Genomic DNA, 20,762 nt, shown 5'->3' with positions numbered 1-20,762 from the left:
CATGAAAACTGTCCTATCCAGGGAGTTCCAGCCCAACTGGGAAGGGATTTGTTACGTGTTTGCCTGGCAGTGTATTTGGATTTACTTTTCTGGACCTTATTTGGGTATTATATACACTTTAGCAGGGGTGGCTGAATTTAATTTTATTTTATTAAGGGTTACATTCACTTCAGCCATCCCTTTGAATCCACAAGCCAACCACGAGTGTCACCCCCCCTACTTGCTTGCATGCATAAATGCACATGTGCATGCATGCACACATAGACGCAGACAGTCCACCACCTGGGCACTTCAACACTGCCTTTTCTTTTCCTGCTGCCAAAATAGGTGGGAACTTAAGAGTCAACAAAAGCTTGCATGGTGGACTGAATCAGGCCCTTGAACTGGGGGGGGGGGTGCTTAGCCACCCCTGCCCTATAGCGCATGAGAACCAATTTAAATGTGGTGTATACAGAACAGGTTCTATATGTGATTATTCTCTTTTTTACTAATATTTTCAATACATGGATAGAATGAGCTGGCATCCATGCATGTATTACGATGGCTCCTCCTGAACAACTGGTAACACAAACAATGCAATAATTTAAGAGGAGCCCTGCTGGGTTTAGAGACCAAAGGTCTATCTAGTCCAGCACCCTGTTCTCACAGTGATCGGCCCCCAAGCAGGGCTAGAGTTCAAAAACACTCTCCCCACTTGTGCTCCCCAGTAACAGAATTCAGAGACATCCTTCCTCTGGCAGCAAAGGGAGTACACAGCCATCAAGCCTAGCAGCCACTGAGAGCCTTATGCACTGTGAACTTGTCCAATCTCCTTTCAAAGCCATCCAAGCTGGTGGCCATCATTACATCTTATGACATCAGATCCCATAATTTAACTATGCACTGTGTATAAGAGGGGAGGGGGGCATGACAGAGGTGTGAATTTATATGCACCTCTATCATATTGTCCTCTTTATCACCTTTTTCCTTAACTCAAAAACTTGGAAGTGTTGTAACCTTCCCTCATAAAGGAGTTGCCCTCTTACAGCTGCTGTTTGAGTTGTGACAGCCAGAACTAGTTTGGGGTTTTTTACATTCTGCTGGTGTGGCTTTGCTTTTATATTTTGCATAATTTCTTACAGAAGGAAAACTTTTTGAGACTGTCACACATTTAGGTCTTGGATACCCCCTCTTCTCCCCACACCATGTTGTCAGATTTATCAGTGTTATCTACTGTCTGTTGACTATCAATAATATTTTGTTTTAGTTTGCACATCAAATTAACTGAGATTTAAAATTATTTCTGTGCACTTTTCTCTAGTTTTGTTTTTGGTTGAGGCAAGATCATATTTCTGTTTTGTGTCGCTGCAATTGCGTCTCAACAAAAGTTATAATGCAGCTGGGCCCCAAAATGCAGACATAGCACAATACAGACTTCTGCCTACCTGAGACCTTGTTTTTGGCTGGAGATGCCAGGGATTGAACGTGCGACTTTTGGCATGCTATGGGTCCCTCTTTTGTGCAACGTCTGTGTGGAAATTAGAATGAGCCTGTGATCCTACAATTTCCTACCTGGGAGAAAAACCCAATGACAAAGTAGACTTAAGTTCTCAGTAATCACACACTGGGTTGGACTGCATGTTTATAAAACCCTTCATGTGTTGACAGCTAACATCTGGTGAACATTCTGGAAGATTTAATGAACTCAAATATACTATAAAACAGCCGATACTGCAAATTTCTCTTGTAAATATTTTAGAGTCCTACTTTCCAGAATGTTAATAAGGCAACTTTAGGAGGGCAGTTGCTGATGCAATTAACAGTTCTACCCCCAAGACTCTAGGAACATTTGGTTGTCACGTGTAGCTTGCAATGCTCTGCATGAAAGACACACATGCACTTATTGCTGAAACAAACTACAGCAAATCAATTCTGACAGCAAAACACCGTAGCAATACAGGTATAGACAAAATGATCCTTAAGCTCATATTTGCAAATCCGAACTCTCTGTTTTATTAACTGAAACAAACCAAAAATTTCAAGGGAAAAAGGTGGGGTGGGGGAAGAGTCTAAAAACCAAATATTCTTAGTATATGTGTATATGTGTACTGTTGTTGTAGCAGTATGGAACTCTACACAGTAAGAAAAATAACAATTTCTTGGTAGAGAATGTAGAAACCTTAGACAAATGTGATCCTTATACTATTTCAAGTTAACTTTAAAAATAGAAAGTGCTTTTAAATATATATATTTACAGGTTACAACCTCCAACCATCACTAGTGATACTGTTTGTGTGTGGATGTGTGTGGACCATACACGTGCACACACAAACCTATACAGACATGAAAGATCTGTACAAAGATAAATCATCATTGGTTTGTTATCCTTAACTTGGGCTTCACAGCAACGACTGGAAGCTGTCGGAGCAATGGCACCATGAAGGAAAAAAAAATCAGCTTATCTTTAACTGTTTCTTGTGATTGAGCACCAAGAGCTGTGTATAGCTAATACTGTCTAAATTGATTTTACATCATAAAAGTTGAAGTATGTTAAAATCTTTATAAAAAGCCCATTTGTAGTAAACAGACAATTCAAAGCACCAAAGTATAAATTCCAAAAGGTAATAAACTGAATAATTCAATCAGGATTAATAACCTAGCCAAAATCATTTAACTATACATATATATTTTTTGCTTAAAATGTGCTTGAAAATCACCAGATGTTAAAATATAGAAAGTCACAGTTTAAGGAAAAAAATCAATTTTTTTTTACCTCAGCCTTCAAAATGGTTGAGATGAACAAAGAGTAAACCATACAAGACTTTGTTCTTTAACAGCACCTTTAGGGATTATTGTGTAACACTGCTCCCAAGGCAAGGTTGTACAGTTGCTATAAAAACTTATGCCCAATGGTTATACGGCCCGGCAACTCGAGTGAGGGCATAAGTAGACACCGTTATGATGTTATCATGAGTTACTGTTAATGCTCGGCGCGATGGAATTTGGTTGAATTCATTGTCTTCATAGAAAATCTCTCTCGTGGCACTGGCCTGGTGCACATTCCTGTCATTGGGTTGTACATTGGTATTTTCAGTGCTTGATTTTTCCGCTGCTTTCTCCTTTGCTCTCTCAGCCATCTTTGCCTCCCACAGTGCTATCCCATGTTTTGGCTCATTTAAGTTTTTGTGTTGGTAGAAGACTAACGATATCCGTGTGGGATGATTCCGGTTCGGCTTTTTAATCGGAGTTGTGGCGTGTAGCTCACGGCGTGCACATTCAATTAAGATGGAGCCGTGTGATGGTGCTACAGCTACCCCACCTATGTCATTATCCAAAAAATTATGCTCACTGTCGGACCACATTTCCTCTGCTTTTTCTTCGGACTCTGTGCGCTTTAAGAGCTCGCAACTTGGGTGTTTATCCGCAGTGGCAGAATCGCAATTTGGGTTCTTGAAACCACCTTTTTGCATTGGACACTCCTGGGAAGAACCAATTTCATTTCTGACTATATCTTCTGGAGAATTTAACGGCACTGAGGAATCACAAGAGCTAGCCAACTGTGAGGCAGGAGAGTTTTCTAACTTTATTTCACAATTTTGCTTGCTGACTACTCCTTGTTCAAGTGTGTGGGGCAAGGTATCTCTGAAGGCTGTGGATTCTGAAACAGTAAGGTCTTGAAGAAATGGGGGCACCCCATTCCTCTTCTCATCCAGCAAAATTCCAGTATGATCGCTGATGGACACATCAAAGATCTTACCTTTGGGTGTCACATGAGGTTTGTTACTACTGCATTGCAAATACCCGTAGGGAGTTGAAAAATCTTGTTGATTATTACTCACTGGCATTATACCACCAGCTTTGTGAGTTAATGGAGAGCAAGAATGTAAACTATCCAGCTTTAAAGGGGAGGAAGGAGCATATTGCTTTAGTACAGAGCAATTTTTAGTAGTGTCTGAATTGTGTTTTATTGTAGAAAGGTGATCACCACTCTCCATTTTTGTCCCAGGTTGCAATGAATTAGCTTTGCTCCCTAAGGAGAAAAGAACAAAATGTTTTAAATATAAAGCTCTTCATTTTTCTGTAGCTGGTCAATAAAAAAAAGCAAACTTAATTGTGAGAATATGAATTTCCCTTCAATGGAGGCTTATCGTTTCCAGCAGAGAAGAGGCAGCTGTATCTTGGGTAAGAGTTTTAGCAGTGAGCGCTGAGCTGGAAATAGCACATGTGTGCCTTTGGGAGGGGTGGGGGAAATGTGAAGGCTGGTTGGATATGGGATCCAAAATGTGCTAAAGTACCCTGCCTTTGACTAAAAAGGACTTCCTACTGAAGTGGCTGAAATTTTAAAATTTCAGCTGATGAAGTGGCTTGCAAACTCCGGCAGACACAGCTCACATGCACAACAGGTATACATTCTCTAAATATCATGTGAAAATTTACTATTAGTAGCTCTACCCAACCTAAATGCAGTACTTTTTCAGGATAAGAAATTAACAGAGTCAACACTGGTCACCTTCCGCTCAGTGCCTTCAGCAACTTACAAATATAGAAATAAAAATAAAAATATTAATATAAACCTTCCTCCTGTAGGAGTTCAAGGTGATTCACAAATTTTAAAATCAACTTTAAAATTTTAAAATCACAAAAAACAAAGCTTCTAAAATTACATTTTAATACTAAAAAAAATGTAGCGCAACAGGTTATACTGAAACTGTTGGACTCCAGATTCCATTTGTGTCCCCAAAGTTCAGATGAAGGTGTCTTCGATTGACACCTAAAGTTGCCAATGCAGGGGTCAGACACACTTTTCCAGGCAGGGAAATGCACAATTGCAGTATCAAGAAGCCCCTGCCTAGTGTTACCTCACAAGATACCATATTGTTGGCAGGACAGTGAGCATGGCCTCCTTTAAATACGGGGCCTCGAAGAAGAAGAAGAAGAAGAAGAAGAAGAAGAAGAAGAAGAAGAAGAAGAAGAAGAGTTGTTGTTTGGATTTGATATCCCGCTTTATCACTACCCGAAGGAGTCTCAAAGCGGCTAACAATCTCCTTTCCCTTCCTCCCGCACAACAAACACTCTGTGAGGTGAGTGGGGCTGAGAGACTTCAGAGAAGTGTGACTGGCCCAAGGTCACCCAGCAACTGCATGTGGAGGAGCAGAGACGCGAACCCGGTTCCCCAGATTGCAAGACTACCGCTCTTAACCACTACACCACACTGGCTCTCGAAGCCATTCAGGGTTTTGTATGTCAGTACCAGCACCTTGAATTGGGCCCAGGAGCTCACAGGCAAGCTGGGCAGTGCTTTAAGGATCAATTACATGTGATCCTACCTTGGTGCCACACTTAACAATCTACCAGCTGCATTCTGCACCAGCTGTAGCTTTTGGACCATCTTCAAAGGTAGCCTATGCAGAGGGTGTTGCAACTTTAGAATTGTGAGATTGTCAGAATACGAATTACTGATGTCAGGCTGTCGCTGATCCAGGAACATCCATGGCTGGCAACCAGCCATAGCTGGGCACAGGCACTCCTCACCACTGAAGCTACTTGGGCCTCTAACAACAGCTTTGAATCGAGAAGAACTGCTCAAGCTGCACACCTGTTCCTTTAGACACCTGTTCCTCCACCCAAAACAGGTCGTCTCCCTAATTCCTGGATCTGAGAACAACTTACCCACATAGGACCTCCACCTTGCCATGATTCAGTCCGTTTATTAAATGTACTCTTGAGATTCTGATTGCGCTAACGTTTTGCTTCATCCCACCCTCAATACCTAACTTATTAGACACACTGAGAGCTTGATTGTTGATTTCAGATTCTGAGAGTCAGCCCTACCTTTGATAAACAGATTTCTGCCAGTATCAGGTAACTTTTGAAACAAGGTTTATTGTACCTACCTAAACTTTTTGAAGCTTTATTGGTATTTTCCTGCACTCTGTTTTTTCCCTTTGCAGGAGTAGACAGCTTCTTCTCTGCTAAGGTTTGCTTCTTTGAGTCTGCTTTCTTCTTTTTCGTCGCTCTACGTGGCTCTGCTAGCATTCTTACTTCTCGTGGGAAAGCAGTAAGCACCTGGATTGCCCCAGCTTTTATCTTGGCTTCCAGACCCTCCTCTGTGCCAAATTCATCTGTTTGTGAGATTTTGTAAAGGGGCAGCACATGCAGCTGCTCATCATTGGGTATCACCCCAATCATGCGGTTATCTTCTTTTGTTAATGTACAAACCTAGCCAGAAAAACGGGGAGGGGGGGGAGAATAATAAATCATCACTTATTTGTTAGTGAAGCAACTTTAGCAAAGGTGATATTTATGTTTTAGCATGCAGAATATTATTCTACTTAGGGTGCTTGTGTGAAAAATAAGGCAATTCCCCTCTCCTTCAAACATCAAGCCCACATGTCATGGTTTGAATAACATTGCACAATTTTAGAAACACTAACAGCACAATCATTCACAGCTGCTTTTCACCTTTAAAAAGTTCTTCTGTCTAATGTCTTTCACAAGTGGGGAACCCCTGGAGCAGATTTTGGGCAGCACAGAGGAGAGAAGTTTTGTTGCACTTGCGGAAGTTGTTCTCCACATGCAATGATTTGGTTCCCTTACCTCTATCAATCCATAAAAACTTTTAACTTTCAACCACGGCAACTTGAAGTGTCCCTTGCATATTACTTCAGCTTTATAAAGGGGATTGCAACATATCCAAGAAATAGAGGTCTACTTAGGGCAGGAAGCCGATTATTTGTTTTGTCTTGCATTTGTTGCAGTTCTGAATTGCTTTTTATTTTATTTTATAAACGTGGCTTTTTTGGATAAACTTTGCAAGAAGACTTTGTAAAGAAGAGCATAAACAATTAAGAACAAAAGCAAGTCTAGAAATAAGGGTGCATTCACAGCTACAGGGTAGCAACCTAAAGAAGCCAAGTAGATAAATTGTAAATGAACAAGCACTTGGAAAACTGAATCCCAACAATGTTGCATACCACAGTGCTTCCATTGTGCATGTTGTGTGTATCCTTATGGGCATGAGCACAAAAATCGATGCAAGCTGTGACACCAGAAAAAGGTCGGCCATCCTTAATCCCAAGTCGACAGTCAGGACCCAAGTGCTCATTTTCCACCTTAAAAAAATAAAATTATTTATTTATTCATTCATTAATTTTGTATACCACCCTTCATCTGAAGATCACAGGGAGGTTCACAACATAAAAATACAAAATGAAAACACAAAATACATAATAAAACAAAAACAAATTAATAACTGCCCTCCTACAAATACAAATAAATCTTATATAGAGATAACATTGTATCTCACCAAACACCACCAGCTTCAGGGACAATTTTTCATTTGAAGTGAACAACTGGACTGAGAACACATAAACCCAATTTACATGCCATGGAATACCAAAGGTCACATAAGCATGAGATCACTCCTTTTTTGCCCCTTTCTTTAGTCATCAGGAACTAAAAACCACAATTCCTGGCTTAGCGTTACTTCCAAACTAGGGGTTGTGGTTTGTTTTGCTCCAACAAAACAAAACTTGCACACTCCAAGAACGAACCTTGTGTTCACAACGTGGTTTGATTGGAGCAGAACAAACCATAACTCCCAAGGATTATGGTTTGTTGCTCTAACCCACTAGAGGAGAGGACTACAGTAAGAACCATTTGCACACTCATGGTAAACCATTAACCATGGCTAACTTGTTAGTGGTTTACCGTGACATGCCAACACTGTCATTGTTATGCATTGCTAAATATGAAAGTAAATGCTTGACTTATTTGATGAGAATTGTGCTAAAAATCCTTAAATCTACAATCTAATTAAAACAACATCTGTCAGGATTTATTGATCTACCAACTTCATGCAATACACTGATCAGCAATGAGGATGAAGTATACAACAATTAGTTTTTTGACCCTGTTAGTAAGCAGGGGACACAGCAGCAGGAATTTGAAAGCTGTAACACCAGCAGTACATTTCTTTCTAGAAGTCCTACAGTGTTTAATGAGACATACTCCCAGTTAAGTGTGCATAGGATCGCAGCCTAGCTGTTCTTTCAGCTAGGCCAGTTAAGGTAACGAAAGGCCTTCAACTAACTTGTGCAGCTTTTCTTTCTGCATCACCAGTATTAAAACGATGATGTGTCATAATAGAGATAATGGAGTTTCTTTGATTTTACCTGGTTTTGAAAAGCATCAGGGGCTAGTTTCTGATACAGTGGAGCAACATCAGTGGCTAAAGTTTGCAAATTGTTTTCGAGATGTTCTTCCTAGACAGGGAAAGGAGTCATCATATCATTTTATAGCTTGAGAAGCAGACTAGTAAAACTGTGAAAGCAACATCAAACGTAGATTCAGTATGCTATTTAGTCAGCTTCCTGTGGTTTTGGTTACTAACCCACATGTAAGTTTGCTATCATAATGGCAAAACATAGCAACATTCTTGAGAGTTGCTCAAAGGAAGGGAAAAGCAGTCAGCAAATTAATTGCTTGGCACTAAAAGAAGTTCACAAAAGATCCCAAGTTCACTTTCCATTTCCAAGAGAAAGATATAATGGAGGTGTTGGATGGGAGTTCACATTGGCATTAAAATACAAACATATATTTCTTCTTCAAAGCAAGTACCATGTTTGGAAACCTGCTACATAATAATGAAAGTGTTTGTATGATGCTTTAGAGTGTTCCAAGCATTTCACACACAATAGACTAGTTCACATGTCAAATTATGCCAAACCATGGCTACATTCCTCCCTAGTTATTTTGCTGCTGCACCATACTCACCTAAGCCACAGTGTGGCTTTGGGTGTTGTCTAAACCAGCTTCACTGTTTAGCTCTCTCCAGACTAATAAAAAGCTGTAACCAAGATTTGTTGTCTGGTTTACGATTTGTAAACCATGTTCCCAGGTTCATGCTAAGCCAAACAATGACATAGCTCAACACAGCACAGAAGCAAAATAACCTGAGAAGAGCAAAGCTGCCTGTGACTTCACTCTAAGCCATGGTCTGGCTTTGCAAACCAGACTATTATTTCAGTAATACTTACAACTGTCCTGTAAAGTAGGTCATAATTATAATCATCCTAATGTTGCAGATGGGAGCAAAGTGATTCAAATTAAGAGAGCAGCAACATACATAAAGCCGCCTACTGAGTTAATAGGGGAGGTAATTATGAGAACTCTCTGGGTGGATTTCGGTGATGCTTTAACACAATCATTGCAATCATTGCGGCAGAAATGCTTGCCAGAGGGAAGGACCTCCCTTCTCTTCTCCCTGCACCCTGTTCTCAGGGTTTGCCCAGCACTCCCAAGCAGATTTGGAGAGGGTGTGGGGAGTGCATGGGGAAGGAGACAGTCCTCTTGTGCTAGTGGGACTTGTGCTGCTTTCCATTAATGCAACAACTTAGCTGAATCCCTCTGGATCACAGCCAAGGCTATGGGGGGAGAGGGAAAGAAGAGAAGTGAAAAAGCAAACACACAAAATAAGAAACCGTTTTGTTTTAAATTAAAACATTACATTTGCTTAAAGAAAATTCACTTAGACCTATGCTAATATGGCAAGCACGTTGGTTTGACCAAACAACTATTGTTACATTTCTCTGAGGACATAGTGGATGTCCTTTCGTTTCTCCTTCCCCACCCCCCAAAAGTTTTTTGTCTCCTGTCATCAGTCATTCAGCAATCCATGAACACTGAGCATGCTTAGCTCTCACTGGAGTCTCCCTCGTTCCTTACCTAGTTTTTTATCCTCCCTATAATTTTTTATACTTTGGCAAATCTCAACTTGCAGACTTCTCCAAAACCTTGTTGTACCATTCTGGCTACATTAATCTATGGCCTGGACACTGAAAACAGATGGCATGATGATGAATGGCGAGTGCCTTCTCTGTCTTAACCAAACAGTACAGAATGCTCATTGCAGTTGCATTTTCCCAAGCTGATATACTTTTGCGACTTTATTTAGGTTTTGCTAGTCTTGTAGTGGCTCAGTTGTTGAAGCAACATACTTATTTTGCAAGGCACTCAGCACGACACTGTGATCCAGTGCGATGGCAATCTCACTCTCTTCTGTGAGATGCAGGAAACCACACATATACCCCAAGGGATTCCTCTTTGCATCCGTGGATTATTCCCAGATGACACTCCTTGTGCACATGACACCCTCCCTGATCTGCCCATGTTGCACAAGCATTAAGACGGCATCTGATGACATAAGACTAATCCAGGAAAGCTCAAGCCATAATAAGGGTGTTAATGTTTAAAAATGCTTCAAGACTCTTTGCTGTTTTTGTTGTTGTTACAGGAAAAAACAGGCTGAAGAAATCTGGTCGCTCTTACACGCGTGCACAATACATTGAACTCCCACACACAAAAATGTTGCTATCTACCCAATATTTCTCTTTGACTGCATTCTAGCCCACAGAGATATCTGGCTTTATAAATCTATGCTACGTGCTATTCTTACCTAAAAGAACAATCTTACACTTCTTTACATTAAACCTCATCTCACTCCGTCCAGTTGCTCAAATGATCCATATCTGTCTGTACTTTGAATCTATCTTCTTCTGCTTTTGCATTGCTATACTTCCTAGATTTATGTCATCTGCAAAATGATCAATATTCAGTATTTAGCTAAAATAACACCTAATAAAAACAGTGACAGAAACAGAAAACAGATAAGTGATCCATCTTTTTCATCCTTAACATAAGAACTATATGATTTAGCACTTGCTTCAGCAGCACATAAGTATATGAAAATGCCTCATCCCATACCAGCCTGCTTGTTCATTACGAATTGCACAGGAGTCCCTATTATGGCCCTCTTGCCAAAGGCGACTCACAGTGCAAAGACACTGGGGAGGGTTTTCTCTGTGATACCCCAAAATTGCAATGGTCTCTTCTCTGAGGTGCATTATTCCCCTACATTTCATTTAGATGACTGGCAAAAACACACCTGCAGACCCATGAGTTTGGAAGAGATGAATAACTAGCACAAGGAGAAGGTTTTCACTGTACTTTCAACTTTTTCCTGTCATTATTGTATTTTACAATGGGTTTCAGTTTATTTATAACTAAATATGGCTTTAATAGTTTTTTAATGTTGAATGCTTTCAGTGTTTACTGTGTGCCACTCTGGGGCACTCAGATACAGGAAAATACTGGAAAAATTTAAAATAAACCAAAACCACTATCAGCATGCCCCCTATGCAAGCATGAAGTATTCCAACTTTTTAAAAAATTGGGACTATGGGAAATAAAAACTAATCAGTGGCTGAAATAACTGTTATTTAAACTGACACCTTGAAGATGTTTGAGGATGTTCAATTTCTATCTGGGAGGGCACATACGTAAACTACAGTTAGCTATGGGCTATTGGAGGCATGAAAGGATGGCATTGGTGAAGGAGCCAGCAAGTTAACTGCAAACAAAAGGGTAAATAAAATGTCAAGAAAGACCTTGGTGTACTGTAAACCAATAATGTATGAGTGCTTTGGCACAAACAGCACTGTCGTGGTGCTCAGTTTTCACACAGAATCTATGTAGTAGGGATAGAGGGGGGGAAATGAGGAGATTGCATTAGGTATCATGCTGCCTTGAATGCTTATAAATGTATATGCCCAAGTGATCCAATTAGCAAAAAAACCCTGCACCCTTTTTGCTTTTAGTCCCTAAAAAGTAAAATTAGAAATTATTTTGAGAAAGGCAGGGAGGACACTTACTTGTTTGTGATCATCAGTGAGAAGTCTAAATTTCCTGGGGGCTTTGCTTCTGGCAAACTTACAGCCATTATAATACATACTCCATGAACAGCCAAATGAGAAGGAAGCTCCACATGTCTCTGGATCAAGGCCTTGACAGGCGCAGGTACGACTGTGGAAGATTTAAACAAGTGGCAATCAGCCAGCAGTGCAGCAAGCTTCTATAAATGCAAAACCCCAAACATCTCTGAACAGAACAATGGAAAAACACACATGTCATAGTTCATCAGCGGTTTTTGATAATGACCAATTTGGGTATAAATGTTACTTTTCCATTACTGTGTATAAGAGATTTCCTAGTCAACTGACCTACTAATGGGATATACTAAGTTTATAATTTAAGCTATTTAGAGAAAGATATCATGCTTGATAGGTTTGGTTGTGATTCCTTCACAGCATCAGAAGCAGCACAACAAGATGTGGCTCAAGTAAATTAAAATGAAGGGAAACACCTGTCTTCATGTAATTTCTTTTTTTGCCAGGGATGGAAAGAAGAGGAGCAGAAAGCTCATTTTGGTCTTCCCACACTATACTCAAATTGGCAATTAAATGTTGGCTACATCCTACTCAACTACAAAATAACACTTTTTCAAGTTTTATGTACTAGGACTATAATCTGAAATCTTAAAAAGAATAATTATGAGTCACAGAAGTAAATTATGTGGGAGAATTAAAACTTTCATGCATCAAAATATCAGTGTTCTGGAGTGCACTCACTCTTCATTTAGTGCACATCTTCGGCTAGTTGGACAGCCATATTTTCTGAGGCTCTGGGTCAGTTCCTTGTATAGAGTGTCAGCCAGAAGATGAGGAATCCCCTCCCAAGCCAAAATAAGTATCACAATGACGGCATTTTGGCAGTGATGTCCTGCACGCTGTCGAACCAAGCAGAGCAGTTTTTCTTCATCACTACTTCTTCGTATCACCTGAAAAACAGGTTGAGTTGTTTGTAGATCAAACAGAAAGGATCTAAGGCACTGATGCCAGTTATTTGTTTGCAGACACCCTGCTGTCGGATTTCTTCTAAAGATCCTGTGCTGACCTGTGTTGGATTTCTTCTAAAGATTGCATATTGCTACCAACCCTTATTTACCAGAATTTTGTTTTATTAGTGTCTTCACCACTCTCTCTAAGTTAGCCACATCTGGAGGGTTATTTGTTACCCATCCCTGCCTCAAGGCACACCAGAACTCCATTTCCTTCTCCTCTTCATGGCTCATGTACAGAGATACATATGTGCTAAAGTGAAGAGAGTAAAGTCAGGTCCTACAGAGCTTCTTCCAATCATGAGCACAGCATCAGACAGGAAAAAGGATTGTGCCCCAAATTCAGTGTTCATTTTGCAGAGATGATGGGTTAGAATAATGGGATTAACTGGTTTGCACTGTGTTACATGTTTGAAAGCGTGTAGATTCTTTTAAATTGGTAGGCAAAACAGTAAAATAATTATTACTAATCTAAACCCACCAGTGTTGTCGTCCCAATGCATCAACTCTAACCAGGTTACAAAACCACAGTTGGAGATGGATTAACAAACTCCATAGTTAGTGTCAATACAGCAGTTATTGCTGAGCCACCAACTAAAGCGGGAAAGACAAGTCAGAATTTGCAACCAAGTGGAGAAAGGGGAGAAAAGAGCACAGAAACCCATTCCTTGTTCAGTGATTAGACATGTAACATTGGCACTTTGGCCTATTAAAAAAATGCTTGATGGTAACATTCAATTTACACACTTACTCAATTCTTCTTTGATAACAGTACCAGTAATGGAAGAGCACGTAAAGCATATGCAAGTCTCGATATTAGGAAGTTACAGACCATAAAATGCAGAGATACCTACTCACAGGCACAAATGTCACAAATGTGAATGAAATGAAGCAGATGAAACAGAAGGATGTCAAAAGAGGGCTTCTGCTGCCTATACCTCCCCTCCCACCCAGCTGAGTGCCATTGAGAACAGCTGTGGGGCATGCCCAGCGGTAGGCTCCTAAACTGTTTCTAGCACTAATCAGCTGGGCAGTGGGCCTACAGGCCACACATGAAAGTCAGCTAAGGGCCCAAAGTGACTCACCAATTTCCCAAATGTGATCGACACCCACACATTTTAGCAGTTACTTATGATCCTGGAACAAAGGCATCACCAGCTCATTTGTCTTAGAAAAAACCTCCTATGCTATTTATTCCTTTGTAAAAGTACGTTGAAGTACTAAACAGAGATGGTCAGCACAAATAGATTCACAACCAATTTTAGCAAAGTAGAGGGTTCTGTATTCAACTCTACTAGCAGCAAGTTACGTAGCGATTATTCAATGTAAGATATCAGATTTAAACTGCTAAAATACTCCAGAAGCCTTACGATCCAGTCTCTCACTGAGTTGTATTCCACAATGCCATTTTTTTGACCAACACAGACTCTGTACTTTTAATAGCTGCAGAAATTCAATGTGAGCAGGTTTTCAAATGGTTGCACATACTTGACAGCAAAAAGGCATAGCACTGAAATTTCTGCATGCCATGCAACTGTTGTAGGTTCTGTCGGGGAAGGAGGCACCCCTAAATTCAACATGTCTCCTCCAAATACATATCATTCTACTTAAAGTATTTTTGTTAAAACATTTGACGTTTCCAAATACCCAAGATTCCCAAACCACCTGGGGCAATTCTGAACCACACTTTTAAAGACACTTATGTTCCTTTCTAGACAGAGTGAAAATCTAAGGCCTATTGGAAAACAAACAAATAGTTTTTCAACAACTATAATTCACTGTGGATTGCTTACTTGTAGGGCTGTACCTTTTAATTGGTTTAAATGTTAGATTGAGCCATCTGTAGCTTAGCTGTTAGTAGAACTGTGAGTTATAAGTGCATTTATTTACAATTTTATTTTTTGCTTGATGCTATGATTGGGAATGAAAAAGTATTAAAACAGGTCTACCAAGTCTACTACTCTTTTTTTTTCTGAGTTTTACAGAAGGCATGCCAGAATTGTAACTTCACATCTTCAGTAATGAAATCAAAATGAATTTAGCCCCAAAGTTCTCTCGAAACGGTCTCTCACTATTACACATCCCTCAATACTTAAAATGAAACCAGTGCTGATTTTCATAATAACACTAAGTCTATAAAAATAGTGGTATGATTGATTATTCTTGCAAATTTCTATAATAATAATAATAAACCTTTATTGTCACTACACCACCTGTGTGCAGTGAAATTAAACAAATTTCTCAGAATTTCTATTATCACCATCAAATTACAGTGGTACCTCGGTTTAAGAACAGTCCTGTTTAAGAACGATTCAGTTAACGAACTCCGCAAAACCAGAAATAGTGTCCCAGTTTGAGAACTTTACCTCGGTTTAAGAATGGAATCTGAACGGTGGAAGGGCACCAGTGGCGGGAGACCTCATTAGGGAAAGCGTGCCTTGGTTTAATAACGGTTTCGGTTTAAGAATGGACTTCCGGAATGGATTAAGTTCGTAAACTGAGGTACCACTGTATACTGGAATTCACAGTGCTGCCTACAGAACAGGAGTAGGCACTATCCCAGTAACCACAATGTTCTGCAAACTTCCTGGGTAGAACAGTTGTGGAGCTGTATTGACATAAGGTTTTTATTTTTGAATTTCACCCTACTGTATATCAACAATGTTCATACTTAGGTTATTCATCCTTTCTTTAAAAAAGTTTATATCCTGCCTTTCTTCCATGGTACTCAAGGTTACCTACAAAATTCCCAAGCAGTGTCCCATCCAAGCACCAGCCAAACTGAGATCAGTTTAGCTTCAGACTGTCTCTATATGCAATATGCCTATACTGCTCACCTTTACAGACATACAGTTACTCACAAACTCATGCAAAAAGTTAAACGTACGTTCCATTCTTAGGAATCATTCTTGGTAACTTAATTGTTTCAAATCATGATGTTGAACAAATCCACTTACATCTTCAACATCTTCAAGCAAATGAGAATTTTTATTTGGAACCACAAACAGAATAACTGAACACATTCAAAGCACTATCTTTCTCATTATTAAAAACATCAAATGCAGAGGATCATGAAAGTATACAATCTCCCCCTCAACTAAAGTTTGAAATGGTACAGTACAGGAAGGACTGGACCATGTGCTACTTCTGCATTTTTTTTAATTGGCTTTTTAGATTTGTCTGCTTTTCTGCTAAATTACATGCGAGAGAACCTGCTGTAGCCTGAATTTATCTCAAGGATGTTCTCCTTTTCCACTTTTCCTATACACTGGGGACTCCTGAATATGAAATGAGCAGGTAATAGATGGCATTTCAACATACTTCAAACTTGAAATACCTTCCCACTATGTTGGTGTTTCATAATGGCATATAATCAGCAGTCATTATGCAGGAGTACTTTTAGGATCTTGCATGATCAAATATTCTAGAGATACTTAAATCTTCCTATGTTATTGACTTGTATATGTAAAAGACTATTCCTTAAATAATTAAAAATATCTGTTTTTACAAAACCACATACCCCAATGTCTAGAATGCACTTATAAAAGTTAATGCCATGGGCAAGCATACTTCCTGCAGCAGTTTTAACTGCTTGGGTTCTACTTACTTGAAATATCTCTTTAAGATTGCTGAAGCAACTGTCTCAACCCTTGGCAGGAGCTCTGGAATAAGGAATAAGTTCTCTGTGAATAAATATTACTTGATGTAGACTGTCCCTTCAACATCAGCCAACTAACTAATATGAACGTGCATGGGTTCACACACATATAAATGATAGAATGAATTACACTAATGTGAAATCCAGACATAAGGTAAAATAGCTTCTCTCTATGGCAGTATAGATTAGGGCAGTTAATTCCAAAATGGAACATCCTGCAGACAAGATTCCATCTGCCTGCAGTTAGACAGCAACTCTAAGAAAGACTGCAGAGCAGTGGCTTACAATGTGTGCAAGACAAATGGAACCCAGAAAAAAGACTCCAATCAATAAAACACTTGAAAACGTATCAGTTTATAATAGCCTGGTTCGCACAAAACATTAAGCCATGGTTTGTTTGAATATCTGGACTCAGCCCAGCAGTCTAACCATGGTTTGCTTTCAGCCAGCAAACCACAATATGAAGCTGTGGCTTGTTATTGGCTTAAAAATCATGTCTGGTTTTAGCATTGTGCTTGAACACAACCATGGAATGCTTGGGACCCCAACCCAGATACTCAAAGGGACAAGGAAAGAGGAAGCAAACCAAGGTTGGGAGAAACAAGTCATGGCTTAGCATTATGTGCAAGTACACCAAGTGTGTCACTTCCGCCAGTATAAAAAGCAACAATGCAGCAAAAACTAAATAGGAATTGAGGTATGCATTAACCAGCCCCAGGGGAAGAATGTAAATTGTGGCAATTTTTTTTGAACTCTGACACATTGCTCAAACCTTCATGTAGCAAGATCTCTAACCTATTATTCTTCCATCACCAAAGATACAACCATGGATTTAAATTTTCTGGATGTCTGGTCCAATCACTACTGAAAGATTGTGACATGAAGATATAACACAGGTGAGAACAGTAAGCTCTAAATGAAATGGCACAGTGTAGATATGCAAAGTCAAGTCTCTACTGGTCTGATATGCACAACACTTTAAACCACAATTACACTAAACTGTGGTTTTAAGATGAACATGAAGCATACATGTCTCTTCTACCCTGCTCTTATTGCTGCCAGGAGCTAGGCGGCCATGGTCTGGCTAAGTGTTACCTCTGAACTTGAGCTTGTGATTCATTTCCTCCAGACAAGCTTAGCTCCCAACAGGGGTGGAAAACAAGCAAAATGCCCATGATTTCAGTAAGGTGCAACCGCATCCTGCGTGTTACTCTTGAAACCATAGTTTAGTTCAACTACAGTTTAAAGGATGTGAAAATGAGACCACTGTCTAGAATGCAGGAAAGTGCTGAGCACTTCAGCTTTTTAAAAAGATCCTAACTGCAGCTTTGTTTTCTCTCTTAATTGTACCCTGTAGCTTCTTCAATGCATTATAATCCTTATCACACCAAGATGACATTTAAGAGACCAGTCAGATATAGACTGCAGAAAGGACCTTGTGGTTCTATTGAACAAGGGTCTATTGAACAAAAACACTGATCTTCCACACTTTCTTTACAGCGTTAAATTTTATAATTTAAAATTTCGACAGTGGAACAAACTTCCTCGGAAGGTGGTGGACTCTCCTTCATTGGAGGTGTTTAAGCAGAGATAGGATGGTCATCTGTCATGAACGCTTTAGTTGAGATTTCTGCATTACAGGGGTTGGACTAGATGACCCTCAGGGTACCTCCCAACTCTACAATTCTATGAGAATTTGAAATTGGAGACAAACTATAGGAACAGCTCAAAGCCACATGACAGAAAAACAGGATGAAGCTTTTAGAAGATGGTCAAATAAAGACTACAGTGGCACCTCGGGTTAAGTACTTAATTCATTCCGGAGGTCCGTACTTAACCTGAAACTTTTCTTAACCTGAAGCACCACTTTAGCTAATGGGGCCTCCTGCTGCTGCACCGCCGCCACCGCGTGATTTCTGTTCTCATCCTGAAGCAAAGTTCTTAACCTGAAGCACTATTTCTGGGTTAGCGGAGTCTGTAACCTGACGCATATGCAACCCGAGGTACCACTGTACTGAGGTTCATCTCCCTGCTTTAGCGGATCATTACAGATAATTTCCAAACTGTATATATTACACTTTTCCCCATTCTCACTAATGTTATCTATTCTTGAGACTTTAAATTTCTGTCTTTTATAGCTTGGGACCCAAGTACCTAAAAGAGCACCTCCTCCAATATCATCCACCTCAAGTCTTACAGTCAGTGGGGGAGGCCCTGTTGGTGGTGTCCGCCATCTTGGTAGTTCCCCATTTATGGAATGCTTTCCCTGGTGAGGTACATCTCCCTTCCTCATTATTAACATTCAGAAGGAATTTAAAAGCCTGCATATTCACCCAGGCATATGATGGCTGAAATATACTGCTTCCTGGCAACCTTGAAATTATTTAGGTGCAAGGATATCTGATTGTTTTCAAATGATTTGCATTGTTTTTAATTACAAAATCAATATAAGTGCTTAAAAGTTGGGGAGAAATGTCCCCAATAGTCTAAATGCATCCTAAATCATTGTAATTTATTCTCTCTCTCACTCCTGATATATAAAGGTAAAGGGACTCCTGACCATTAGGTCTAGTCAAGGACGACTCTGGGGTTGCGGCGCTCATCTCGCTTTACTGGCCAAGGGAGCCGGCATACAGCTTCCGGGTCATGTGGCCAGCATGACTAAGCCGCTTCTGGCGAACCAGAGCAATGCACGGAAACCCTGGTTAACTTCCCGCTGGAGCGGTACCTATTTATCTACTTGCACTTCATGCTTTCGAACTGCTATGTTGGCAGGAGCAGGGACCGAGCAATGGGGGCTCACCCTGTCATGGGGATTTGAACCGCCAACCTTCTGATCGGCAAGCCCTATGCTCTGTGGTTTAACCCACAGTGCCACCCGCATCCCTCCCGATATATCAATATATGCCACTTAATATTTTTACAATTCTTTAACTGGTGTAAAGCATAAAAACAATATAATTACAACAAAAATAAAGCAGTAGTATAAAAGCATCATGGATGACTTTGTTGGCTACAACCCCAAACCAGGAATTAATATAAAGAAAAGCAGGATGAGATTCTTATGGGTCAGGGAAAGCCTGGGCGAAAATATCTGACTTCACAAAACATCTGAAACAACTGATGGTTGCTGCTTCACTTACAGCAAAGGGTATTTCTTAATGCAGGGCAATAACAGAAGATGCCCATTCTCATATCATTACCCAATGACATTCTGTAGGGTACAGTACTACAAGAATTTCCTCAGATTATCTGATTGATCCTACAGGCCTATATACAAGGGCAGGCAGTCTTTCAGGTATCCTGGTCTGAGTTGTTTATTTATATGTTAACAACAAGACCTTCAACATGGCCCAGTACCTGATGGGCAGCCAGCGCGGTTTCCTCAGCACAATGTAACACATGCCTATCCAGGTATTCCACACAATAACCGGGGCACAGCATTCTGCACTAGCTGCAGCTTCCAAACTAATCTCAAGGGAAACCCCACAAAGAGCACATATTTAACACCAATTCAGCAAAAATATAAACTATATAAATGTCAAATATTAAGTTTGGCGTTATAGATGACCACAGTCTATAATAACAGAATACAATTGTTTCAATCCATCTTGTCCATTGTATGCTTTTTAATTTTTATGTACACAGCTTGGAAACTTTAGTAATTCATTCATATATAAATACTTTAAACATTTTTAAAAATGCAGGAAAAAAATCTTTAAAATTTAGTTTTGTTCAGTGTTGTCTACCTTTATATTGAGCACAATGGCCAATGTTGGTTCTCCAGTGTTTGTTCTATAAGAACAAAGCACAACATATTGCCATTATTGTTTCACCTTAAATTAGTTCTTAGCACAAATTTGAAGCCCACACTTAAGCCAGTGAATCTCTGTGAATGACATAAGTTTTCCTACTAACACAGAAAATGGCATAGAGTTTACCAGTCCACAGACAACGCTGCTCCAAATAAGCTATTTCATTGTGCTATCCTAACTGTGCAGCTTAGGTAATGCCGCTGAATTAAAATAGAAGAGAATCAACACAGGCACTCACTTTCAATACTGAAACCACAATACAAAGCTCAGAGCAAAATAGATCTTAACCTATGTGCATAGTTATATAAGAAACTGACACCGAACAAACCTTAATTTGCTCTTAATTTTCCAAGAAGAGAAACAGGGGTTAGTTTACTCAGAAATTAATTTTATTTGAGTGGTGTAAATACCTGCATGTGAGAAGGGATAAGATAATGGGAGCAGTGGCATTTACTTTAGAATGCTTCATTATCAGTTCAGGTACAAACAAGGGCAAAAAAGCACTGCAGAATGACTCATTCCAACAGCTGTCACATTAAATGGTTTATTGGTAAGGAATAACAAATTGATATTC

General features: G+C 39.8%; 1 protein-coding gene across 1 annotated transcript in view; it reads right to left on the bottom strand.

The window, feature by feature from the left end:
* Window positions 1-1,195: 1,195 nt before the first annotated feature.
* Window positions 1,196-20,762, bottom strand: part of TET1 (tet methylcytosine dioxygenase 1) — a 68,755-nt gene continuing 49,188 nt past the window's right edge. The window contains exons 7-12 of the mRNA XM_053388446.1: window positions 12,447-12,655; window positions 11,691-11,841; window positions 8,154-8,243; window positions 6,954-7,091; window positions 5,874-6,198; window positions 1,196-4,009 (exon numbers count right to left, since the gene is read on the bottom strand). Of these exons, the coding sequence (XP_053244421.1) occupies window positions 2,880-4,009; window positions 5,874-6,198; window positions 6,954-7,091; window positions 8,154-8,243; window positions 11,691-11,841; window positions 12,447-12,655 (2,043 nt within the window). The 3' untranslated portion in view covers window positions 1,196-2,879. The remainder of the gene's footprint in view (window positions 4,010-5,873; window positions 6,199-6,953; window positions 7,092-8,153; window positions 8,244-11,690; window positions 11,842-12,446; window positions 12,656-20,762) is intronic.

The sequence above is a fragment of the Podarcis raffonei genome, chromosome 5, assembly GCF_027172205.1.
Source record: "Podarcis raffonei isolate rPodRaf1 chromosome 5, rPodRaf1.pri, whole genome shotgun sequence".
In the NCBI taxonomy this organism is placed as follows: Eukaryota; Metazoa; Chordata; class Lepidosauria; order Squamata; family Lacertidae; genus Podarcis; species Podarcis raffonei.
Note: the sequence above shows the minus strand (reverse complement) of the source record. Positions and strands in the feature narration are given on the sequence as shown.